The 27,300-nt window shown below is 42.8% G+C and overlaps 1 protein-coding gene across 23 annotated transcripts in view; it reads right to left on the bottom strand.

Moving 5' to 3' along the window:
* Nucleotides 1-204: 204 nt before the first annotated feature.
* The window catches only part of ZNF268 (zinc finger protein 268), a 277,188-nt gene continuing 250,092 nt past the window's right edge, over nucleotides 205-27,300 (bottom strand). For 2 of the 23 annotated variants that reach the window (XM_077955916.1, XM_077955920.1), the window contains exons 1-7: nucleotides 23,769-23,901; nucleotides 23,370-23,454; nucleotides 15,847-16,032; nucleotides 11,253-11,379; nucleotides 10,866-10,961; nucleotides 9,310-9,415; nucleotides 1,522-4,926 (exon numbers count right to left, since the gene is read on the bottom strand). In XM_077955916.1, the coding sequence (XP_077812042.1) occupies nucleotides 2,540-4,900 (2,361 nt within the window). In that variant the 5' untranslated portion in view covers nucleotides 4,901-4,926; nucleotides 9,310-9,415; nucleotides 10,866-10,961; ... (2 more) ...; nucleotides 23,370-23,454; nucleotides 23,769-23,901 and the 3' untranslated portion in view covers nucleotides 1,522-2,539. Of the gene's footprint in view, nucleotides 380-1,521; nucleotides 4,927-9,309; nucleotides 9,416-10,865; nucleotides 10,962-11,252; nucleotides 11,380-15,846; nucleotides 16,033-23,369; nucleotides 23,455-23,600; nucleotides 23,902-27,300 lie in introns of those variants that run through there. The other 21 variants (XR_013401724.1, XR_013401723.1, XM_077955924.1 and 18 more) reach the window with 21 other exon arrangements.

Below are 27,300 nucleotides of genomic sequence, written 5' to 3'. Positions count from 1 at the left end.
TACAAACCAGTGACTCAATTTCTATTTTGTAAAATTTTCATTTCATTAAACAGTATTAAGTCCTAATCAAGTATTATTCTTTCCCACAGTATCTGAGTGCTGTCCTCAATACTGTCAACACTTCTGGCTTCTACCAAGCAAGGCTGCGTGTAGACTAGCAACAAACTAAAATCTAACCCTAGGTAGTAGTAAGCTGAATATAAATTTTCTCTTATGAATTTATTCTGTCTTCTTTGGTACATCAATAATAATATACACCTTTACAGTATTTCCCGGATTGGGGGATACACTTTAGCAAATATCTGCAATTATTTATGTAAGATTTCTCTTCCCTTCTGTGAATCATCATTCTTCACCCAAGGTATCTTGAGGTTGGATTCTGTATAAGCAGAACACAATAATAGTTAGGTATTCAGAAACCATTAAAATTCCTCACCTTCAAGGATGACAATTTCTTTGGGCAAGAGACAGGGTTCCCTCCTCTAATAGAGTACAAAGCAGAAGGTGTTTCAGAAATATTTGCAGTGTTGAATCCTCATATTCCTCCAAGATAGCCCTAATCTAACTGCCAGGGTAGCACTATTCACAGATTAATGCCCACTCACCTAACAAACCTGATGAGGTAGTGAATAAAACTAATTTTGTGAGTAAGCAACTGGCAGAATTTTTCACCACTCTGACTCTACAGCTACACATAACTAAGTAGTATCACTGACGACACGCAATTTTAAATTGAGGTTTTAAGATCATTATATACATGGGTATCAAAAGCAGTCCCTCTTGATCACACTCCAGAATTGTTTAAATTTTTTCAGTGACAACTTATCCATTTCCCCAGAGCCTCAGTGAGCACATGATGCCAACAATTCATTTCATGACTTCATAGCATGGGCCAAGTTTCTGCTGTGGAATATAAATGGAGACTTGAAGGACTTCCATCCTGTCTTGGGAAACAGCTGTTTCCAAATATCCACATATCCTTGCAAGCTTCTGCCTACACCTCTCTCTACCACCCATTTCTGAAGCAGTCTGATTTAGTAAGCTACATACACAGATACACAATGGCTAATGCAATCCAACAAGGAATGTATTAAAAGCACACCCAATAGCTCAAAATAAAAGACAAGTGAACAAGGTTAAGAAAATGACAGTAACAAAAGCTGTTCTAGGAACCTCTACTGAAATAGCTACTTATTACATCAAGATACCACCATAGAACAAAAGCTCATGTTGCTTTTTCTGAACCTGAAAAACCTGTTAACCATGTACAGTTCTGAGCCTCAGCTGACAACAGTGCTCATGCCAAGTCCCTGGCAGGGCATCTTGAATGGTGGTTCCATCATGACTGCATATACTGTGAGGGAATGTTTCTCTAAGAGGAAATCAAGATGTTCTAACCAGTGACAGTAGAATACATTCCAGGCTACACAAACACATGAAGTATGCCTTATATTGATTACTATAACTAAAGACGTTGCTGCCAAGGCTGCTTCCAAAGGGCAGAAGATACACAACAAAATGTTTGCAGTGTGGAAATGCATTTTTACTAAGTCATTCTAGTAACAAGTTGTATTTGGTAAGCCACAAAGAAACAATGTTGGTATGCAGAGTAGAAATCTCTGGAAGATATTTACTTTTGTCTCACATACGGCATTCACAAGTAAAATGCCAAACTGCCAAGTTCATATTATGTAGTATACATAGGAAGATATCTAAATATCCCTGCAGGCTCTGATATGTAACTTCTTCTTGTTAACCGCCTTACTAGATTCACTTGTACAATGAAATAATCTGTATCTTATAATTTACTCAAATCTTTTCCTGAAAATTTGGAACACCTGGAATAAAATTTCTCTTAAAATGATTCCAAAAGGAAATCATTCTTCAAAATTAATATTAAAATATAAAAATAGGTTGGGGTTTTTTTTTTAGAATGAAGCTTCTGATATAAGGTGAGGTTAACAGTCCAGCTGTGGCTTATATGATACATTCATAGATGTTCACTCCTATATTTTTTCCCTAGGGGTCTGTCATTTCCAGATTTAAACTTTCCCTTACAGCATGGTTCCTCCAAGGTATATGCTTCCGATACATAAAATGTTTGTACTTTTGTTAATTCTGCTATTCATTAGCTCAATAATTTCTCTCATTAAAATCCTGTAAACTATGAATTTCAAAGAAGTCTATTATATATTCATCTGGTTCATGAAGTTTCCTCTTTGTGAATCTTATGTTAATAAATGACTTTACAACATTTGTTTAACATGGTTCCTCACCTGTATGAACTTTTTAAAAAAGGTATGACTTGCTGCTGAGAATTTTCAGAGTGGTTACTAAATTCAGTTTTCTGTGTATTTTCTACTATTTTTTCTGTATGTAAAGAACAGCTTTCTGTAGATGCCTTTCCATATGCTGTGTATTCATGAAGTTTCTATTGAGTTTTCTGGAAGATGACAAGATGATTCCACTTACAGAGTTTCTCTTTATATATGACTTTGTGATTTCTTGTGAATTCACTTTCTGGAGTTTCATAAAATTATCAATGTTTGTCATCTACATGAGTTCTCTGATGCATAATGAGCTGTGACTTCCAACAAAAGGCTTTCCCACACTCAGTGCACTTACAAGGCTTCTCTCCTGTATGTGTTCTCTGATGTGCACTGAGAATTGATTTTTGAGAGAAGGTTTTCCCACATTCATTGCACCCATAGGGTTTCTCTCCTGAATGAGTTCTCTGATGTACAATGAGCTGAGAATTCCTAATGAAGGCTTTTCCACACTCACTGCATTCATATGGTTTCTCTCTTGTGTGCATTCTCTGGTGTACAAGAAGGCGTAGCTTCCCACTGAAGGATTTCTCACATTGACTGCATTTATAAGGGTTTACCCTTGCATGAGTTCGCTCATGTACAATGAGTAGTGACTTCCAAATGAAGGCTTTCCCACATTCATTACATTCATATGGTTTCTCACCTGAATGAGTTCTCATGTGTATAATTAGGTATGACTTGCTGCTAAAAGCTTTCCCACATTCACTGCACCCATAAGGCTTTTCCCCCACATGAGTTCGCTGATGTGAAATGAGCTGGTCTTTCCTATTAAAGGCTTTTCCACATTCACTGCATTCATAGGGATTTTCTCCAGTGTGAATTCTCTGATGCACAATGAGTTGTGAATTGAAACTAAAGGATTTCCCGCATTCCCTGCACTCATGTGGTTTCTCTCCTGTATGAGTTCTCGTATGTATAATAAGGTATGACTTGCTCCTGAAGGCTTTCCCACACTCACTGCATCCATATGGTTTTACTCCTGTGTGACTTCTCTGATGTACAATGAGCTGGGACTTCAAACTAAAGGTTTTTTCACATTGACTGCATCCATAGGGCTTCACTCCAGTGTGCACTCCTTGATGTACAATGAGTTGCGATTTGAACGTAAAGGCTTTTCCACATTCATTACAACCATAGGGTTTCTCTCCTGTATGAGTTCTCTGATGTACAATCAGGTTTGACTTTGTATTAAAGGCTTTCGGACACTCACTACATTCAAATGGTTTCTCCCCTGTATGAGTTCTCTGGTGTATAATAAGCTGTGACTTTAAACCAAAAGCTTTTCCACAGTCAGTGCATTCATAAGGCTTCTCTCCTGCATGAATTCTCTGGTGTGAAATAAGCTGGTATTTCCGACTGAAGGCTTTCCCACATTCGTGGCATTCATAGGGGTTCTCTCCTGTATGAATCCTCTGATGTATAATGAGCTGTGATTTAAAACTGAAGGCTTTCCCACAATTGTTGCATTCATGGAGTTTTTCTCCTGTATGAGTCCTTGTATGTATAATAAGGTAAGACTTGCTCCTGAAGGCTTTGCCGCATTCGTTGCATACATAAGGTTTCATTCCTGTGTGACTTCTCTGATGTACAATGAGCTGTGATTTCAAACTGAATGCTTTCCCACACTGAATACACCCATAGGGCTTTACTCCTGTGTGAATCCCCTGATGTACAATGAGCTGTGATTTGAATGTAAAGGCTTTTCCACAATCACTACAAACATAAGGTTTCTCCCCTGTATGGGTTCTCTGATGTACCATAAGGTTGGACTTTGTATTAAAGGCTTTCTGACATTCATTGCATTCATATGGTTTCTCTCCTGTATGAATTCTTTCATGTATAATGAGCTGTGATTTTAAACCAAAAGCTTTCCCACATTCATTACACACATATGGTTTCCGTCCTGAATGAGTTTTCTGGTGTGAAACAAGCTGGTCTTTCCTACTGAAGACTTTCCCACATTCACAGCACTCATACGGATTCTCACCTGTGTGGATTCTCTGATGTATAACAAGTTGTGAATTGAAACTGAATGTTTTCCCACATTCACCACATTCATGCAGTTTCTCTCCTGTATGAATTCTCTGATGTACAATGAGGTATGATTTACTACTGAAGTCTTTCCCACATTCATTACACCCATAGGGTTTCTCTTCTGCATGAGTTCGCTGATGCACTACAAGGTATGACTTGCTGCTGAAGGCTTTCTTACAATAGCTACATCCAAAGGGTTTTTCGCCCATATACACTTGTTGGCACATAAGTTGCGATTTCTTATTGACAGCTTTTCCAGATTCATTACTTTCACAGTATTTTATTCCTATAACACTTTGCTCCTGTTTAGAATGGAAGAATGATTTTCCATGTACCTGAAACCCATTAGGATTTTTTCCAGCATAATTACTAGTGAAATCTATATATTTCAAACCCTTTCCATGCGTGCCACATTTATGAGGCTTTTGTCTTGAAAGATAATTTGTACTAAGAAGACATAGTTTTCCAAATGTAGTGCATTCAAAGCTTTTTGCCGTACTTCCCAGCTTGTCTTTATTTTCCTGATGCCATTCCATAAGATCATCAATTTTCCAGACTGTGTCTAGAAATGAGAACAATTAGTCATATGTTATAAATAACAACATGATTGTAGTATACTAGAAAGTTGCCTATGAAATGCCATATCATGAGGTTTTTTAGTTTCAGATATCAGATCTGAATATAAATAAATTCTCAGGTGTAAAAACACTCAAACTACTGGATACTGAGAAAAATAAAAAAAAAACCAAACTGAAGACAGGCATAGTAAACTGATAAGAAGTTAAAAAGTTTTGCATATTAGATAAAGAAGGCAAAATAGGCACAAGGAACAATGAAGATAATATAAAGATGTCATTAGGGATCTATGAACATTAGATTTATTCAAAAAATAATTATTAAATGCCTACTATGTGCCAAAAACTATGCTACCTTCTAAAGAAATGGCAGAGGATAATGCAGATTACTGCACAGTCCTCCTGGGAATAACATCTCAATACCTAGCAAATGGATAAAAATAAACTGAGAGGGAACATCATTCCCTAACAGGACAAGAAGCAGTTCTTAAAACTATTCAGAGAAATCAAAACCGAAACAAAAAGCTTCCTACAATGTAACAAAAATTAGAATGCCATCAGACTTCTCATTAGGAAAACTAGAGGACAGAAAACAGAGCAATGAGGAATAAAGTCAAAACATTTTCAGATACAGAGGTCTCAATGTTTCTATCACCCTTTTCCAGGAAGCTACTCGAGTTGCTCCAAGAAAAGAAATGACACAGGATATAGAAAATAAAATCAAAAAGGAGATCCTAGGATAAAAATTGCACAGAAGGTCTTAAGAAAAACTAAGCTACTCTGAAGGAAGTCAGAAAAACTTAGCAGTCAGTATCACTAGGAAGAAAAAAGGAATACAATTAATAATTTGGCTGAAAGTATCAGCCAAGAATATTCAGATACTGAAAGGAGAGTCTGCAGTTAAATACATGATTAATACCGTAATGATAACAAAATTAAACAAACAAAAACTTAACTACAGAAAAAAATACAAATTTAGAAACAAAAATAAATCACTGTATACTTTCATGATTTACCTATAAACAGAAATTACAGTCATACCAACATAAAAATTGAAGACAGATCTAACCAAAAACATGAAATAACTGCATCAGAATGATGGAGGTATGGGAACACGTGAAGAGACATGTCTCCATCATAAGTGTGCATACGGTGGGAAGGTATGGACGGAGAAGAGTGAAAGAGAAGTAAATCACCTTTCTATACTAAGCAATCATTAGGGGAGAAAGCCAAGGTGTAGCAGAATAAGCTGGTTATTTAGAAATATGGAGGCAACTACCACAAGAGTTAAAAAGACACTGAAGATGTTTTCTCTAGCAGTCATAGAAAAGAATGGGCACAGGGTAGGCAAACAGCTGTTTGATACTGAAGCCATCCTAACTATCAAATCCTATATTTTATCCTTCCATTCCTTCTGTTGCTGGTAACATACCCATCCTTATCTTTGCTTGGTTCCTATAGCTCTGCTTTCATCATTTGAAATCTAATGTATCTTCTCTACAGCATGCTCTTTGTAACAATAATGGCAAAAATAGGATTATACTTGACACCCCAAGGTGGAGTTCAAAGAATTTAAAAAATCAGGGAATACCAAACCCAGTAACTAAAAGACAGGCTTCTTTTTTTTTCTTTAGATGGAATCTCACTCTGTCACCAGGCTGGAGGGCAGTGGTGTGATGTAGGCTCACTACAATCTCCACCTCCCAGGTTCAAGCAATTCTCCTGACTCAGCCTCCCGTAGCTGGGATTACAGGCATGCATCACCACATCCAGCTAATTTTTGTATTTTTAGTAGAGATGGGGTTTCACCATGTTGGCCAGGATGGTCTTGATCTCTTGACCTCATGATCCACCTGCCTCAGCCTCCCAAAGTGCTGGGATTACAGGCATGAGCCAGAGTGTCTGGCCTTTTTTTTTTTTTTTTAAAGAGGGTTTGCCAGGCGCAGTGGCTCATGTCTGTAATCCCAACGCCTTGGGAGGCTGAGGCGGGCAGATCACCTGAGGTCAGGAGTTCGAGACCAGCCTGACCAACATGGTGAAACCCTGTCTAAAAACACAAAAATCAGCCAGGTGTGGTGGCACGTACCTGTAATCCCTGCTACTCAGGTGAGGCAGGAGAATCGCTGGAACCTGGGAGGTGGAGGATGCAGTGAGCCAAGACTGCACCACTGCACTCCAGCCTAGGCAACAGACCAAGACTCCATCTCAAAACAAAACAAAACAAAACAAGAGACTGGATCCCTCTCTGTCACCCAGATTCAAGTGCAGTGGTGCAATCATTGCTCACTGCATCTTCAACCTCCCAGACTCAATTGATCCTCCCACTTCAACATCCCAAGTAACTGGGACCACTGGCAACAGCCATCATGACCAGCTAATTTTTAAAAATTTTTGGTAAAGCTGGGGTTTCACTATATTGCCCAAGCTGGTCTTAAGCTCTTGGCCTCAAGTGATCCTCCTACCTTGGCCTCCCAAACTGCTGGGATCACAGACAAATGCCACTGCACCCGGCCCAGGCTTCTAAAGCTTGAAAATTATTTAAATATGATTCAAGACCATATTAAATATGGTTCCTGGCTGTGGTCCAAAGGCAATCACTGGGAACCCAAATAAACACCAAGAGAATTGAGATTCTGAAGCTACAGAAAAGCAGTCTCCCCAGTGACCATCTTGAGTTTAATCACAGATGATGATGGAAAAGGAAATTATGCTTGCAGAGCAGAAACAAAGGTTCCTCAGGTAGCTTATTTCACTGCCACAGAAAGAAATCCTGACAAAGCCTAGAGTGTAAACCAGTGGCTACCATGTGATGTTCACTGCTGCTGCCCTCCTGGAACTGGGGGACCCTAGACTTGTCTCTATCCCGCTACATTTGGATGACTGGATGTGTTTAATTTATCTTTGATTATAGGTCTATAGACCATAGATAACTACTCCCAGCTCTGAATGGGAACAGGATCCTAGACTTGTATTAATGTAGTATAAGAATAAACATATGGGTTGCAGCAAATATTTGAAGATGGATGGTTGGGAAGAAGGGTGTGACAGGTGCTGCCTGGCCAAGGAAGGTGAAGGCAGACAGTGCTGCTTACCCAGTGGTTCTTCTGCCCTGTTCCTGGCTGGCAGTAACCTGATTCTTTTCCACCCCCATCCTTACGGTGATGTGCTTCAGTCAGGGAAGTGAGGACCCATTTCTATCCCCAGCCCGGCTTCCAAAAGGTAAAGCATAATTTATCTAAGCCAACAGAGATAGCCCCATTTGCCTTTCCAGAGCCTTCCTCAGACAGGGGCATGTGACAAAAATTTAGCCTGTTGAACACGATCAGTCTGCTTGAGACCTCCTGGGATGAGTTTTCTTGTCTGACAGACTCATGTGTGAAGAAACAGCCCTTTTTATTTCACTAGCCACTGGTATATCCACAGGCATCAACTAGAACTGCAAGAGCCATTTGAGGATCATTAAAGAAGATAACCTAAGGAAAATGCCAACATACCTAGATGGGCCCTTGGTGATTGAGTGAGTCAATCACTTAGTTGATCCTGGAGCTGCCCCACCTCAGGACTTTTTGTGATGTGTAATAATAAATCACTTCTTAAATTAGTTGGTCTGGGATTGACCAACAACTGCAGCTGAAGCAATCCTAGTAATACAAGGACTAACTGTTGATTTATGCTGTCAAGCTAGTGATAGAATAAATGGGGTGTTCAGGGAAACATATCTGACAGTAACACCAAAGATGAATTAGTATAAAAAGAGTAAAATGAATAAATTTAGCTAAGTACAACAATCCAGACATGACAATATTGGCCTCTTTTTGAGTGGGAATTGAGACAATGAGGGTTTTAAAAGACCTCTTTTTAAAGGAACAAAATGCTAACAGACTGTACCAAAACTAGTAAGGGAGCCCTGCACAGAAAGGAAATTCAAGCTGACTTATCCAGTGTTAGGAAAAAAACCTTAAAATGGAAGAAACAGCAGGATGAACAAAAAGAAAGATGAAAAGAAGGTGGTATGTAGGTGGCTATGGAGCAGTGGGAGAGACAATTTCAGTTTCTGAAAATGAGGCCAGGGAGTGGTACAAGGAAGATGCCAGTGAATCAATCTAAACCAGGACCAAAGGGCAGATAAAAGACCATTGTGGCTATCAATTACCAGTAGAGGAAAAGAGCTTAAATCTTCCGAATGGAAGTTGTTAAGGTCTGAATGTGTCCCCTCTAAAATTCATGTTGAACCTTAATCCCCATTGTGGTGGTATTAAGAGAAGAAGACAAAGTCCTGCCCTAATGAATGGATTAGTGGTTTCTAAAAGGGCTTGAGGGAACGATCTTAGGCCTGTTTTGCCCTCTTTCTGTCCCCCAGTGTTCCTCACCTCCAGAGGATGCAGCAACAAGGAGTCATCTTGGAAGCACAGAGCAGGCCCTCACCAGACACCAAACCTGCCAGCACCTTGGCTTTGGACTTTCCAGCCTTCAAAACTGTGAGAAATAAATTTCTGTGCTTTATAAAATTACCTAGTCTGTAGTATTTTATTATAGCAACACAAATGGACTCAGACAGAAGTCTTCTTTTTTTGAGATGAGATCTCGCTATCACCCAGGCCAGAGTCTAGGGGCACAATCATAGTTCACTGCAGCATCAACTTCCTGGGCTCAAGCAATCCTCCTACCTCAGCCTCCCAAGGAGCTGGGACAACAGGTGCACACCACCATGCTCAGCTAATATGTGAGCCTTTTAAAAGTTACACTATATGAGGGAAATGAAGAATAAAGACCCCTTGGATTCAGAAGAGCAAGAGAAGCCCAGGAGAACATGAAGGGAAAAAGTGCTTGGTCATGCAGCACAAGAGCAGGATCAACAGGTGTCACTGCAGGATCATGGGCACTATCAAATGACAAAGGAATGTGCTCAGAAGGTACAGAGTGATTAATGTTAAAGCCATTAGCAAGGCTGGGCGCGGTGGCTGATGCCTGTAATCCTAGCACTTTGAAAGGCTGAGGTGGGTGGATCATGAAGTCAGGAGATCGAGACCATCCTGGCTAACATGGTGAAACCATGCCTCTACTAAAAAGACAAAAAATTAGCCAGGCTTGGTGGCGGGCGCCTGTAGTTCCAGCTACTCGGAAGGCTGAGGCAGGAGAATGGCGTGAACCCGGGAGGCAGAGTTTGCAGTGAGCCCAGGTCGTGCCACTGCACTCCAGCCTAGGCGACAGAGTGACACTCTGTCTCAAAAAAAAAAAAAAAAAAAAAGGCCATTAGCATAGAGAAGCATAAAAGGGGTAGAATCTACTAACAGGTTTCAAAAAGAAGGAAGATGGGACTGTGGCTGTTGAATTTATGTGTAAGGGATTTAAACGTAATTTTCAAACTACAGAAAGGAAAGAGAAGGAGTATGAGAGTCACATCAAGTGAAGGAAAGAGGAAAGGTTTGCTAAAATGCATAATGAAGTGAGTCTATCACCAAGACAGAGTAAGGAGGGAAATAAGGACGCCAACCAGAAGATTAAGAGTGGATGGTAAGGCTGGGCGTGGTGGCTCATGCCTGTAATCCCAGCACTTCAGGGGGCTGAGGCAGGCAAATCACTTGAGGTCAGGAGTTCGAGACCAGCCTGGCCAACATGGCGAAACCCCGTCTCAACTAAAAATACAAAAATTAGCTGGGCGTGGTGGCGCACAACTGTAATCCCAGCTACTCAGGAGGCTGACGCAGAAGAACTGCTTGAACCCAGGAGGCAGAGGATGCAGCGAGCCGAGATCATGTCACTACACTCCAACCTGGGAAACAGAGTGAAACTCTGTCTCAAAAAAAAGAAAAAAAAAAAGAGCGCATGGTATTACGTGAGGCACAGTACAAACAAGAGGAGCACATCACATTAGAATTCATGCTAATTCTGAATAAAGAGGAAAAGATTTGTCTCCATCACTCACTTGGACAGGACTGATTTGGAATTTGGGCCTGCACCACACACAGCTCTTCTCCTTGTTCCAACTTGAAGATGATATCAGGTTTGGTGTGTTGATACCCTATAAACAGAAAATCACAGACAACCTGGAACAAACAGGTTGGGATTCAGAGATTCTGAAGAATGGGGAAGATTTGGTTTGGAGGTAGCATGATGAAGCTGCCTTGTTGCAATTTGGCAAAGTAAAGACCATTCAACTGGCATACTCTGCTGCCAACAGGGAACTAAGAAAATCTGGCCTTAAAATCTAAGACCAAAATCACTAAGTATTTCACAGAAGGCCTCCAGTTTTCAGCAACCAAGAAGAAGCCTGGAGATCAAGCACACACCTCCTCAGGGAGGCAGCACTTACCTAGGGACACCAGGTTGCTATAGTTCTCCAACATCACATTCCTGTACAGGCACTTCTGTGCTGGATCTAGCAGCTGCCACTCCTCCCAGGTAAAATCCACAAACACATCCATGAATGACAATGGTCCCTGAAATACAATACTCTCATCCAATCTCAAGTTATTTTACTAGGTTTGTGGAAAACTAGCTGCTTAGGGTGTCTATTACTGATGTTCAACTTTGTGAGAACAAAAATTGTACTGAAAACATGCATCAATGTGCATTAAATCAGTCATCTTTCTTTTTTTTTTCTTTCGTTGAGACGGAGTCTTGCTCTGTTGCCCAGCCTGGAGTGCAGTGGTGTGATCTTGGCTCACTACAAGCTCCGCCTCCTGGGTTCACGCCATTCTCCTGCCTCAGCCTCCTTAGTAGCTGGGACCACAGGTGCCCACCACCACACCTGGCTAATTTTTTGTATTTTTAGTAGAGATGGGGTTTCACCGTGTTAGCCAGGATGGTCTCGATCTCCTGACCTCATTATCTGCCCGCCTGGGCCTCCCACAATGCTGGGATTACAGGTGTGAACCACCGCGCCTGGCCATAAATCAGTCATCTTTCATTTAACATTTGACAACTAGATAAACTCTCTTTAACAAATGCAATAAACTCTCTTTAAAGTTTTAAGCTATCCTAGAAACCATCTATACAAGGGTCCTCAGACATGGGACATTCAGTACTAAAGGCAGGACAGTCAGACAAAGAAGTTCGAATGATCACTCCTACATCTGCAATACAGTTACCGACCTCTAGGTGCCGGGAATATAAAAATGAATGAAATAGAGTCCTGCCCCCAAGAAGCATTCAGCACTGCACAAGGAAGGAAAGCTACATATGCAAATGCAACTGGAAGTCAACGAAGTTAAAATAAAAGAACACAGATTACAACATGGGCACAAAGGAAGAAGTAAGCAATGCTATTTGACAGGGTCAGGTGGAATCTGTGAAAGGGTACTATAGGTACCTAGAAGAAAAGACACATTAAAACTTTATGGACTAAAAAGGTAACTGCCGTAAGTAGCAGCCACTCTGTGGGATAAAAGACCTAGACATGAAAATATACAGATGGTAAATGAGCATACAAGGCATGCTCAATGCCATATGTCATTAGGGAATTGCAAATCTAGACAAAAGTAAGACACCACTACACATCTACGAGAATGGACAAAATCCAAAAAACTGACCACCAAATGCTGGAGAGGATGTGGAGCAACAGGAACTCTTATTCATTGCTGGTGGGAATGAAAAGTGGCAGAGTCTCTTTAGAAGCCAGTTTGGCAACTTCTCACAAATCTAAACAGTCTTACCATATAATCCAGCAACTACGCCCTAGGTATTTATACAAATGAAATGAAAACTTACGTTAAAACAAAAAGAGAAGACATACATGGCAAGTATCATATATGAAAAGAAGTTATCATTACTGAACCCACAGACATGAAAAGACAAACTACTCTATGCACATAAATTTGGTAAGTTAGATGAAAAGGACATATTACTTGGAAGACACAAATTACCAAACTTACTCAAGAACAGATAAACGGGCCAGGATGGCTCACGCCGGTAATCCCAGCACTTTGGGAGGCCAAGGCAGGCAGATCACGAAGTCAGGAGAACAAGACTATCCTGGCTAACACAGTAAAACCCCGTCTCTACTAAAACTACAAAAAAGTAGCTGGGCATGGTGGCACACACCTGTAGTCCTAGCTACTCAGGAGGCTAAGGCAGGAGACTCACTTGAACCCGGGAAGCAGAGGTTACAGTCAGCCAAGATCGTGCTACTGTATTCCAGCCTAGGCGACAGAGTGAGACACCATCTCAAGACAACAAACAAACAAACAAATAGATAAGCTTAATTAATAATTATATATCTATTAAAGGAATAAAATTTGGGCCAGGCGCAGTGGCTCACACCTGTAATCCCAGCACTTTGGGAGGCCGAGGCGGGTGCATCACGAGGTCAGGAGATCGAGACCATCCTGGCTAACACAGTGAAACCCCATCTCTACTAAAAATATAAAAAATTAGCCAGGCATGGTGGTGGGCACCTGTAGTCCCAGCTACTCAGGAGGCTGAGGCAGAAGAATGGCGTGAATTTGGGAGGCGGAGCTTGCAGTGAGCCAAGATGGTGCCACTGCACTCCAGCCTGGGTGACAGAGTGAGACTCCATCTCAAAAAAAAGAAAAAAAAAAGAAATAAAATTTGCAGTTAACATCATACAGATTGGAAAGAAACAAAACTGTCCTTTTTTACAGAGAGAGTAAGAAGGAAACTGACGATGTCAACAAAAAGATTAAGATGACATGACTGTTTACAAAGAAAATATCAAAAAATCTAAAGTTCCTAGAACTAACTAGTGAATGTAGCAAGGTCACAGGATACATGGTCAATACATAAAAGTTGGCTATATGTCTATATAACAGCAATAAATCATTTTATTTTGTAATTAAGAAACTGGCTGGTGCCATGACTCACACCTGTAATCCCAGCATTTTAGGAGGCCGAGGGAGGTGGATCACTTGAGGTCAGGAGTTTGAAACCAGCCTGGCCAACATGGCGAAACCCCGTCTCTACTAAAAATACAAAAATTAGCTGGGTGTGGTAGTGCGCACCTGTAGTCCCAGCTACTCAGGAGGCTGAGGCGGGAGAACTGCTTGAACCCAGGAGGCGGAGGGTGCAGTGAGCCCAGATCGTGCCACTGCACTCCAGCCTGAGTGACGGAGCAAGACTCCTCAAAAAAAAAAAAAAAAAAAAAATTTAAGATACTGATACTGTTTACAACAGCAACAACGAAACAGAAAGAACTTACATATAAATCTAAAATATCTGTGTAGGATCTGTATGCTCAAAACTATAAACACTGACTTTTAAAAATCAAAGATCTAGGCCGGGCGCGGTGGCTCAAGCCTGTAATCCCAGCACTTTGGGAGGCTGAGACGGGCGGATCACGAGATCAGGAGATCAAGACCATCCTGGCTAACACGGTGAAACCCCGTCTCTTCTAAAAAAATAATACAAAAAACTAGCCAGGCGTGGTGGCGGGCGCCTGTAGTCCCAGCTACTCGGGAGGCTGAGGCAGGAGAATGGCGTGAACCCGGGAGGCGGAGCTTGCAGTGAGCTGAGATCCGGCCACTGCACTCCAGCCTGGGCGACAGAGCGAGACTCCGTCTCAAAAAAAAAAAAAAAAAAAATCAAAGATCTAAATAATGGGAGGACCCTGTGTTCATGGATTTGAACTCAATCCCAAACGTACGGTAAATCTAAAAGTTAAAGGTAAGGTAATAAAGAAACAAAAAAAAAGATCTTTATGAGCTTAGGATAAGAAAAAAATAGGACACAAAAGTCATTAGCAATAAAAGAAAAAAATGTGCAATACAGACTCAGTAAAAGTTAGAAATACCTGTTCATCAAAAGTAAGCATTAAGAGAGTAAAAAAGCAAGCCAATATTGGAAGTAAAACAAGCACCCCAGGTAAAAATTTGAATATAGGCTTCATATAAAGTTTGTTTTAAACTTTAATGTGCATGAATCACTTAATCTTGTTAAAATGAAGAGTCTTATATTAACAGCATTGAGGTGAACTCTGATATTCTGCATTTCTAACAAGCTTCCAGAACAATACATATTTTGTAAACACACATTTTTTTGAAAACAGGATACAAATAAAACACAAAATAACTTTTTAGGGATGGGGAAGGAGATGGACATTGATGATGAGGAAATAAGAGAATATATAAATAAAGGCAGAAAGGACCTTACATGAACCAATGATAAAAGGGCCACAGGCCAGGCACAGTGGCTCATGACTGTAATCACAGCACCTTGGGAGACTGAGGCAGGGGGACCGCTTGAGCTCAGGAGTTGATGACCAGCCTGAGCAATATAGGGAGACCTTCTCTCTACTAAAAATAAAAAACCTCAGGCCGGGCGCGGTGGCTCAAGCCTGTAATCCCAGCACTTTGGGAGGCCGAGACGGGCGGATCACGAGGTCAGGAGATCGAGACCATCCTGGCTGACATGGTGAAACCCCGTCTCTACTTTAAAAATACAAAAAAAAAACTAGCCGGGCGAGGTGGCGGGCGCCTATAGTCCCAGCTACTCGGGAGGCTGAGGCAGGAGAATGGCGTGAACCCGGGAGGCAGAGCTTGCAGTGAGCTGAGATCCGGCCACTGCACTCCAGCCTGGGTGGCAGAGCGAGACTCTGTCTCAACAAAAAAAAAATAAAAATAAAAATAAAAAAATAAAAAAATAAAAAATAAAAAACCTCAGCCAGGCATGGTGGCACTAAAGAGGCTACTCAAGAGGCTGAGGCTGGAGGATCACCTGAGCCTGGAGTTGGAGGCTGCAGCGAGTTATGACTGCACCACTGCGCTCCAGTCTGGGCGACAGAGCAGGACCCTGTCACAAAAAAAAAAGTTGGGGGGGGTGCTTGACCTGAACTGAGGAGTGATTAACTTAACCCTTTGACCTAAGGATCTCCATCCCTCTCCACACCAAAAAAAAAAAAAAAAAAAAAAGTAATAAATAAAACACTAGGAATAAACAAATGAGAAGCTCACCCAGGACGTGGTGATTTTTGGCTGCTCTTGGGAAATAAACAGCCACTCTAGGACTTTCTCTGTTCTGCGACTCTTCCGCTTCTGCCTGGGTGCTCCAGGGAGGTGCTGCAGGCCCAAGACGGATTCCTGCCCTTGGAGCTTTCTGATCCTATCCCATGAACTGTTTCGTTCTTGGAGAGGTGGGACCTGTGGACTCAAGAGCAAATTTACTTTAGGAAGCATAATTTACTTCTGGAAAAAGGAAATAGGGGTCACATCACATAAACGTGAGAGAAACACATTAGAAAACAAGGCAGGTTTAACTTCAGGAAATGCAGGGTTAGAGGTAGAAAAGAAATGGCTTCCTGACAAGGCTTAGCACCAAGAGTTCAGGCCGTGTTTTGAGCCCTTCATGACAAAAACAGAGGCAGGGCCCTCAAACAGCAAAGCTACAGAAAGATCCTGGCTCATCCTAGCTCCAAACAGGGACTTCCTGCCACAAACCAAATGGCGTCTTAATAGGCTGGTTTGGGAGGGCAGCGGGAATATAACATTATTATTAGGGAAAAAGGAACCAAATGAGGCTCTGACAGACAATAAAAACATAACCAAAATATCTGACCACATAAAAACTGTTACACAACATTTCACAATGAAGTAAAAGAAATCAGAAAAACGAGGCCGGGCGCGGTGGCACAAGCCTGTAATCCCAGCACTTTGGGAGGCCGAGACAGGCGGATCACGAGGTCAGGAGATCGAGACCATCCTGGCTAACACAATGAAACCCCGTCTCCACTAAAAATACAAAAAAATTAGCCGGGCGTGGTGGCAGCGCCTGTAGTCCCAGCTACTCGGGAGGCTGAGGCAGGAGAATGGCGTGAACCCGGGAGGCGGAGCTTGCAGTGAGCTGAGATCCGGCCACTGCACTCCAGCCTGGGCGACAGAGCGAGACTCCGCCTCAAAAAAAAAAAAAAAAAAGAAATCAGAAAAACGAAACTTTGAGAGGACAGATTTACAAAAAATAAAAGAGCCTAGAAGGTAGATGCTTAGACATCTGGAAAATGTGAAATGAGAAATATCAGAATAAATTAGGAAATAAAATTCAGAAATGAAGATTAAATTAGGAGGAACACAAAAAAGTAGCAATGACCTAGAAGGCAGCAGAGGTGAAAAGTAGGGAAAGCCTAAAAAAAGGGAATAAAAAATTAGAAAAAGAAACAATGAAACGACATGAAAAGGCTGTTCACCGAGGCATTTTTATAACCCAAATATCTATAACTACATAACTGGTTGAAAATGCTATGGCCACCTACACAGCAGTAAACGGTGACAGAGACAGGGAAGAGAGAACAACCTCTATGCACCAGTATTGGTATAATACAATGATCAATACATACTCTGAGGGATGACGACAAGGGGAAGAATACTACATACAGAAAGCTGGCTTTTGTGTTAAAAAAAGAAGGGGCATTGCTAGTATATGTATATGCATGTGTTTGCCATAGAAATGGGATAACATAGTATCTAGTCTTTTGTGTCTGGTTTCTTCCACTTCGCATAATGAGGTGTATACTTGTCATAGCACATATAGATAGTTTGTTCCTTTTGTTGCTGAATAGTATTCCATCACATTTCATCATTCACCGTTAATGGACATTAAGATTATTCCCTGGAGGCTGGGCATGGTGGCTCATGCCTGTAATCCCAGAACTTTGGGAGGCTGAGGCGGGTGAGTTGCCTGAACTCAGGAGTTCGAGACCAGCCTGGGCAACACAGTAAAACCCCATCTCTACTAAAATACAAAAAAAAAAAAAAAATTAGCCAGGCGTGGCAGCATACACCTGTAGTCCCAGCTACTTGGGAGGCTAAGGCAGGAGAATTGCTTGAACCTGGGAAGCAGAGGTTGCAGTGAGTGCCACTGCACTCCAGCCTAAGCAACAGAGCGAGACTCCGTCTCCAAAAAAAAAAAAAAAGATTATTCCCTGGAAACCAACAGCTTATCTCTCAGAGCCTTCTCTGGGTACACTGGGCACTATCCACCCACTCTACATTTTGCTCTACATTTCAAGATCGAGGATTCTAGAATCTCTGCCTCTTAAGAAATCCTCAACCTGGGCCGGGCGCGGTGGCTCAAGCCTGTAATCCCAGCACTTTGGGAGGCCGAGGAGGGCGGATCACAAGGTCAGGAGATCGAGACCATCCTGGCTAACATGGTGAAACCCCGTCTCTACTAAAAAAATACAAAAAACTAGCCGGGCGAGGTGGTGGACGCCTGTAGTCCCAGCTACTCGGGAGGCTGAGGCAGGAGAATGGCGTGAACCCGGGAGGTGGAGCTTGTAGTGAGCTGAGATCCGGCCACTGCACTCCAGCTTGGGTGACAGAGTGAGACTCCGTCTCAAAAAAAAAAAAAAAAAAAAAAAAAAGAAATCCTCAACCTGTATCCAGAGACTAAATAGAGTACACAGGCCAGGAAAATGCACATAGAGCCAGACTATCTGGTTTTAAGTCCTGGCTCTACACTGACCAGGGGTGCCACCTGGTCTCCAACTAGCCCTTTCTGGGCCTCAGTATCCTTACTCATCAAAGGAGAATAACAGTATTCACCACCACCTGGGGCTAGGACTGCTGTGAGGTTTTGTTTTTTATTTATTTTTTTGGAGATGGAGTCTTGCTCTGTTGCCCAGGCTGGAGCGTAGTGCCACGATCTCAGCTCACTGCAAGCTCCGCCTCCCAGGTTCACGCCATTCTCCTGCCTCAGCCTCCCAAGTAGCTGGGACTACAGGCGCCCACCACCACGCCCAGCTGATTTTTTTGTATTTTTAGTAGAGATGGGGTTTCACTGTGTTAGCCAGGATGGTCTTGATCTCCTGACCTGGTGATCCACCCGCCTCAGCCTCCCAAAGTGCTAGGATTACAGGCGTGAGCCACCGCGCCTGGCCACTGTGAGGTTTTAACGTGGTAATACCTAATAAAAGATTTAGCACAGAACCTCATACGTAGTAGACACTGAGCATTAACATTTGGTTGAAATGGCAAAAGAAAACAAAACCAAAAACCAGGAATACTTAATGAAAATAAACCACACTACAAAATGACAATCACCAAGATGAAAAGCATATGCTGGTTCTTAGAAAAGAGGACTCCACCTTCAAACATCCCCCAACTCTAACTAGTGTCTCCATTTCTACCACACTACACAAAATCCCTGCTATCTCTTGTCTGAACCACTGTAGTCACCTAATCAGTCTCGTTTCCCCCTTTCTGTGTCTACTCTTGTCCACCTACAACCTGTTCTCTACTCAGCACTCAGAAGGGTCTTTGGAAATCCTAAGCAGATCATGTTGCTCCCTTTCTTAGCACCACACCCTCTCCTGGACCCCATGGTTTCCTAGCCTGATCTGGCCTCTGGCCACCTGTGTTCATCTGCTCTCCTCTCTCTCACTCCCTACCCCCAGCCACAAAGACCTTCCTTCCAGGTTACAAAGGCATCAAACTTCTCCTGCCTTACAGCCTTGGCCCTGGCTGTTCCCATCCTGGATGATCTTCTACCTGCTCTTAACAAGGCTGGCTTGCTATTGTAACTCAGACTTAGATGTCACTTCCTTAGTGGGGGCCTTCCCTGAGAACCCAAGCTAAAGTAGCCACCAGTCATTTCTTTTTTGTTGTTTTTGAGACGTAGTCTCGCTCTGACACCAGGTTGGAGTGCAGTGGCGCAATCTCGGCTCACTGCAACCTCCGATTCCCGAGGTTCAAGCGATTTTTCTGCCTCAGCCTCCCGTGCAGCTGGGATTACAGCTGCCCAATACCACACCCAGCTAATTTTCATATTTTTAGTAGAGACGGGGTTTCGCCATGTTGGTCAGGCTGGTCTCGAACTCCTGACCTCAGGTGATCTGCTCACCTCCGCCTCCTAAAGTGCTGGGATTACAGGCGTGACCCACCACACACAGCCCATCACCACTAAATTCAATTTAGGTTTTTATGACTGCTATGGTTTGAATGATTGCATCCCACCAAAATTCATGTTGAAACTTAAGCCCCATTGTGATGGTATTAAGAGGTGGGGCCAATTAGCTGGGTGTGGTGGCATGTGCCTGTAATCCCAGCTCCTCAGGAGGCTGAAGCAAGAGAATCACTTGAACTCGGGAAGCAGAGGTTGTGGTGAGCAGAGATTGCCATTGCACACCAGCCTGGGTGACAGAGTGACTCAGCCTCAAAAAAAAAAAAAAGGGGGGTGGGGTGGGGACTTTTAATAGTGATTAAATCATGAGGGCTCTCCTTCAGGAATGGGATTAATACCCCTTAAAAGAGGTTTCAGAGAGCCGTCTGGCCCTTCCATCTCTTTGGCCATGTGAGGACACAGCAGTCTTCTCTTTTTGCCCCCTGCCATCATGTAAGGATGTAGCAGAAAGTGCCATCTTGAAAGAAGAGAGCAGGCCGGGCGCGGTGGCTCAAGCCTGTAATCCCAGCACCTTGGGAGGCCGAGGCGGGCGGATCACGAGGTCAGGAGATCGAGACCATCCTGGCTAACACGGTGAAACCCCGTCTCTACTAAAAATACAAAAAGAAATTAGCCGGGCGTGGTGGCGGGCGCCTGTAGTCCCAGCTACTCCGGAGGCTGAGGCGGGAGAATGGCGTGAACCCGGGAGGCGGAGCTTGCAGTGAGCCGAGATCGCGCCACTGCACTCCAGCCTGGGCGACAGAGCGAGACTCCGTCTCAAAAAAAAAAAAAAAAAAGAAAGAAGAGAGCAGAGCCAGGTGTGGTGGCTCATGCTTGTAATCCCAGCACTTTGGGAGGCCAAGACGGGTGGATCACAAGGTCAGGAGATTGAGGCCATTGTGGCCAACATGGTGAAACTCCGTCTCTACTAAAAATACAAAAAAAAAAAAAAATTAGCTGGGTGGTGGCGCACATCTGTAGTCCTAGCCATTTGGGAGGCTGAGGCAGGAGAATCACTTGAACCCGGGAGGCGGAGGTTGCAGTGAGCCAAGATTGCACCACTGCACTCCAGCCTGGGGACAGAGAGAGACTCTGTCTCAAAAAAAGAAAAAAGAAAACAGACAGCAGACCTCATCAGATACCATATTTACCAGCACCTTGATCTTCAACTTCTCAGACTCCAGAATCATGAGAAAGTAGTATCTGTTATAAGTTGCCCAGTCTGTGATATTTTGTTACAGCAGCACAGACTAAGACAATGATCTAATATTACTTGATCTCCCTCATACATGTCACTTGACAAGCATTTTTGAGGTTTCCTTTTCTTTAAGTGTGAATTACATGTATCTATTTTGTCTCACTTTTCTTGGATTCCATCTCAGTCTCCAACACCTCTTCCCCTGCTTTCTCTTGTCATTTCCCTGACCACTGTCCTCAGTTATCTTCTTATGGTACACATTTTCCCTGAGCTACTTTGGCCACACCTAATTGGTGCAACCTCATCCAGACCTTTCTCTTGAAACACATGCCTGCCCACCTGCCCACTAGCAACCTCTACCTAGAGGAGCCAATCCATATAAAACTGAAATCTCCCCCCTCTATCAATCACAATTCTGATAGTCTTCCCTTACTCAGCAAATGGTGACATTCCCAACCAGGCCCACAGAGTACAACTCTAGTTGTCATCCCTGGCTTTTCTGCCTCTGTTACCACTGCACCCAACTAGTTATGAAATCTAATTTCTTCTGCCTCTTTACCTCTTTTTTTTTTTTTTTTTTTTGGGACAGAGTCTTGTTCTGTCGCCCAGGCTGGAGTGCAGTGGCACAATCTCGGCCGATTGCAACCTCTGCCTCCTGGGTTCAAGTGATTCTCCTGTCTCAGCCTCCCGAGTAACTGGGATTACAGGTGTGAGTCACTGCACCCAGCTACCTCCTCTCTTTTCTCAAAACCACTAATTTACTTAAACCCTTATATTCTCTTACCTGCTGCAGACTAGACTGTTCTACCCTCAAACTCTTTGTGAAAACACTTAAATAAGTAAACTCCTTCCCCTATACCATCAGTCCCCAACGAGGGACTGGTTTTGTAGAGGACAATTTTGCCATGGACAGGGAGTAGGGAGTGGCAATGGCTTCTGGATGAAACTGTTACACTTCAGATCATCAGGCATTAGTTAAGAGTCCCATAAGGAGTGCGCAACCTAGATCTTTTGCATGTGCAGTTCACAACAGAGTTTGTGCTATGAGAAGTTAATGCAGCCTCTGATAGGAGGCGGGGCTCCGGCAGTCATGCTCACTAACCCGCCACTCACCTCTGATAGGAGGCGGGGCTCAGGCGATCATGCTAACCTGCCACTGGCCTCCTGACATGCACCCCAGTTCCTAACAGGCCACAGACTGGTACTAGTCTGAAGCCTGAGGGTTAGGGACCGCCTGCCCTATATGATAAAATCCAAGTTTTTAATGGGGTCCTCAAAGCCCTCTATGATCTTAGGCCTACGGCTCTAGCCTCATTTTTTAATATACACTTCTACTATCACCATTAAACTCTACATTTCAGCAACCCTTAAGTGCCCAAAGTTCACCATATGAGGTCATTTCAAGCCTAATTTGCATGTTACTTCTTTTTCCCAGGCTAGTTTTAATCCTTTGTCTACTTTAGGTATGTCATCTTTCAAACCCAAGTTTAAGACTCTCTGAATCATTGAAGCATCTGGGAGTAAGGGGTTAGGGGGTGTCCTTACTTCCAAAATTGATTCATTCCTGCATGCCCCCGTGTATTTCCACAGCCTGCTCCCAGAGCACTCATTAACTTGTCATTGTGTCTTTCTTATGCGCCATTCCTAGACCACTGTTCTTCAAGACAGGGATAATGAGCAACCCATCTTTACATTTTTAGCACCTGCCCCAGGGTCCAGCAAACAAAATAAAATAAACAAAAATGTTGAACAAGTGAATAAAAAAGTCTGTAATTTCCAAAATAAGGTTCAAAGATCCCAGATACAGAAGACCCTCAGTAAATGCAGGCTGAAAAAACTGAAAGAGGTTAGTATCCCTTGTTTAACTCAAACGTTCAACGTACAAAGTTGTCAGAAAAGAGACTGAGGAAAGGAGGAAAAAAGGAAGTCGGATGACAAGAAGCATTTCTGAAAAGTCTAACATGCTCTAAACGACAATCCAGTTGCCTAAAAGAGCGGTAGGGTGAGAAAGCTCCCCGCACATTCAGACTTTGGAGTAGATGGAGTGCGCGCACGTTGGCATTCAGGGAGAGCTTTTCAAGAATGAAAGAAGGCCGGGCGCGGTGGCTCACGCCTGTAATCCCAGCACTTTGGGAGGCCGAGGAGGGCGGATCACAAGGTCAGGAGATCGAGACCATCCTGGCTAACACGGTGAAACCCCGTCTCTACTAAAAATACAAAAAAATTAGCCGGGCGTGGTGGCGGGCGCCTGTAGTCCCAGCTACTCCGGAGGCTGAGGCAGGAGAATGGCGTGAACCCGGGAGGCGGAGCTTGCAGTGAGCCGAGATCGCGCCACTGCACTCCAGCCTGGGCCACAGAGTCCGTCTCAAAAGAAAAAAAAAAGAATGAAAGAAAACCCCTACTCACCCAAATAGAGGCTGTTCGGACCCTGGTGGCCATCCCTACGGTCACTTTTGTGTGCTTCGCTGGAGGTGACAGGACGCAAGGGATACTAGAAGAGAGAGCACAGTGAAGAAAGCGGTCTCCCAGCAGTCCCCAAACCCAGGCGGGTCCGAGGCACCACGGCTGCCTGCCATTCTCGGAGCTGAGGCTCCTTCCCGCCCACAGCCACGGGATTCACCATCTCCACCCCCTCACCAACACACAGGTTAGGGTCAGGCAACCGCCCCGGGTCTGCAGCAGGAGAGAGTTAAGGCAGATTAGTTCTGTCCCGTCCCGCCGCCTTGGAACTGGAGGAATTCCGCGCCTCCGGTTCCTCCAAACCCTGAAGGGGCGGCAGGATAGAGTCCGGGGTACGGCCTCCACCTCCGAATCTGCAGCCAGAAGGGTTCGCAACCACTCCAGACTCGGGTAACCCGGTGACCACGACGGGTGATGAACGCTATCTGCGGAACAAGGGTCTCACCGTGGGCGCAGAGCAATGGCGGCCGTTACGTGTGTCGCACAGGAATTGCGTCATTGAGAGTCGAAGGCGAAAAACTACAACTCCCAGAGGCCTCTGCGAGGAGTTACTCCGTCACCGGAGGGCCCCGGCCAAGGGCCACCGGGAGGGGGCGTGCTAAAGTGACCCGAAAGCTCGTCCCTCCTGGCCCAGTCCCTGAGCTCCCATACTTGGGAGTTTTAAATTATAAAGGGAATCAAAATACTTGACACCAATTGCTCAACGGTTAGAGGGATGTAAATTAGGTTACAAGTATTCTAACCCATGCTTTACTGAAATGGTAAAAGTCTTATTTTGCTTCACATTTTAATAACACAGATTCATAAAATTCCCATTACATGTTAACATAAATAATATTTTAATGAAAATTACATATATTTTACAAAAGAAAAAATTTAGTAAGGAGTGGCTTCGTTTTATGTTTAAGTCTTTTCTGACTTACTAGAAAGCTGGATTCTCATGTCTGCTTCTATGTTTAATCTGTTGCATATGTTGTTTTTGTTAAAGTATATAAAGATACAAGTCGAACAAGAGATAGGTTTGTTAGTGTACAATCTTAAGCCATGCAGATGAACTTTTTCTACTCTATTACATAAAATCCATTGGTCTACATTGCACTTTGAATGGATTCTTTTATCATGCATGATTTCATAACATCATGCATTGCCCAGTTGGAAAATATCAGTTTAGTGAGCTTTGCAGCTCTTGCAAATGTCAACACATTTCATTATACAGAAAGAATTATTAGGCTGGTACAAAAGTAATTGCGGCTTTAATGGCAAAAGATGCAATTACTTTTGCACCAACTGAAAATATCCACTAACATCATTATTGATCTTAAGTATTGGGAAGGGGTGACATTCACAAAGGCAGATACAAGTTTTCTAAAATTCTTTTGTTTTTGGCTTTTAAAAACTTCTATAAATTTATGGGGTACAAGTGTAATTTTGTTACATGCATCAATTGTGTAGTGGTGATGTCAAGGCATTTAAGGTATCCATGCCCTATTGTACGTTATATGCATTGTACCATTTAGGTAATTTATCATTGTCCCTGAAACCCCCCAACACCTTTTGAGTCTTCATTGTCTATCATCCCACACTCTTCATCCATGTGTACATATCCTTTAGCTCATACTTAAAGTGAAAACATGTATTTTTCTTTCTGTGCCTGAGTTGTTTCACTGAAGATAGTGGCCACTAGTTCCATCCATGATGCTGCAAAAGACAATTTCATTCTTTCTTATGGCTGAATAGTATTCCATTGTGTATATATAACACTGCAAGCTCCGCCTCCCAGGTTCACGCCATTCTCCTGCCTCAGCCTCCCAAGTAGTTGCGACTACAGGCGCCCACTGATTTTTTTCAAAAAATCAGAGCGCATCTCCCCCTCCAAAGGAACACAGCTCATCGCCAGCAATGGAACAAAGCTGGACAGAGAATGACTTTGACGAGTTGAGAGAAGAAGGCTTCAGTTGATCAAACTTCTCAGAGCTAAAGGAGGAACTATGTACCCAGCGCAAAGAAATTAAAAGCCTTGAAAAAAGAATGGATGAATGGATAACTAGAATAATCAATGCAGAGCAGACCATAAAAGAATTGATAGAGATGAAAACTATGACACGAGAACTACGTGACAAATGCACAAGCTTCAGTAACTGCCTTGATCAACTGGAAGAAAGAGTATCAGTGATTGAAAATCGAATGAATGAAATGAAGTGAGAAGAGAAGTGTAGAGAAAAAAGAGTAGAAAGAAATGAACAAAGCCTCCAAGAAATATGGGACTATGTGAAAAGACCAAATCTACATCTGATTGGTGTGCCTGAAAGTGACAGGGAAAATGCAACCAAGGTGGAAAACACTCTGCAGGATATCATCCTGGAGAACTTCCCCAACCTAGTAAGGCAGGCCAACATTCAAATTCAGGAAATACAGAGAATGCCACAAAGATGCTCCTCGAGAAGAGCAACTCCAAGACACATAATTGTCAGATTCACCAAAGTTGAAATGAAGGAAAAAATCTTAAGGGCAGCCAGAGAGAAAGGTCGGGTTACCCACAAAGGGAAGCCCATCAGACTAACGGCAGATCTCTCGGCAGAAACTCTACAAGTCAGAAGAGAGTGTGGGCCAATAGTCAACATTCTTAAAGAAAAGAATTTTCAACCCAGAATTTCATATCCAGCCAAACTAAGTTTCATAAGTGAAGGAGAAATAAAATCCTTTGCAGACAAGCAAATGCTTAGAGATTTTGTCACCACCAGGCCTGCCCTACAAGAGATCCTGAAGGAAGCACTAAACATGGAAAGGAACAACCGGTACCAGCCATTGCAAAAACATGCCAAAATGTAAAGACCATCGATGCTAGGAAGAAACTGCATCAACTAACGAGCAAAATAACCAGCCAATATCATAATGACAGGATCAAGTTCACACATAACAATATTAACCTTAAATGTAAATAGGCTAAATGCTCCAATTAAAAGACACAGACTGGCAAATTGGATAAAGAGTCAAAACCTATCAGTTTGCTGTATTCAGGAGACCCATCTCACACGCAGAGACACACATAGGCTCAAAATAAAGGGATGGAGGAAGATCTACCAAGCAAATAGAAAACAAAACAAAACAAAAAGCAGGGGTTGCAATCCTAGTCTCTGATAAAACAGACTTTAAACCATCAAAGATCAAAAGAGACAAAGAAGGCCATTCCATAATGGTAAAGGGATCAATTCAACAGGAAGAGCTAACTATCCTAAATACATAGGTACCCAATACAGGAACACCCAGATTCATAAAGCAAGTCCTTAGAGACTTACAAAGAGACTTAGACTCCCACACAATAATAATGGGAGACTTTAACACCCCACTGTCGGCATTAGACAGATCAATGAGACAGAAAGTTAACAAGGATATCCAGGAATTGAACTCAACTCTGCACCAAGTGGACCTAATAGACATCTACAGAACTCTCCACCCCAAATCAACAGAATATACATTCTTGTCAGCACCACATTGCACTTATTCCAAAATTGACCACATAGTTGGAAGTAAAGCACTCCTCAGCAAATGTAAAAGAACAGAAATTATAATAAACTGTCTCTCAGACCACAGTGCAATCAAACTAGAACTCAGGACTAAGAAACTCAATCAAAACCGCTCAACTACATGGAAACTGAACAACCTGCTCCTGAATGACTACTGGGTACATAACAAAATGAAGGCAGAAATAAAGATGTTCTTTGAAACCAATGAGAACAAAGATACAACATACCAGAATCTCTGGGACACATTTAAAGTAGTGTGTAGAGGGAAATTTGTAGCACTAAATGCCCACAAGAGAAAGCAGAAAAGATCTAAAATTGACACCCTAACATCACAATTAAAAGAACTAGAGAAG

The sequence above is a fragment of the Macaca mulatta genome, chromosome 11, assembly GCF_049350105.2.
Source record: "Macaca mulatta isolate MMU2019108-1 chromosome 11, T2T-MMU8v2.0, whole genome shotgun sequence".
Lineage (NCBI taxonomy): Eukaryota > Metazoa > Chordata > Mammalia > Primates > Cercopithecidae > Macaca > Macaca mulatta.
Note: the sequence above shows the minus strand (reverse complement) of the source record. Positions and strands in the feature narration are given on the sequence as shown.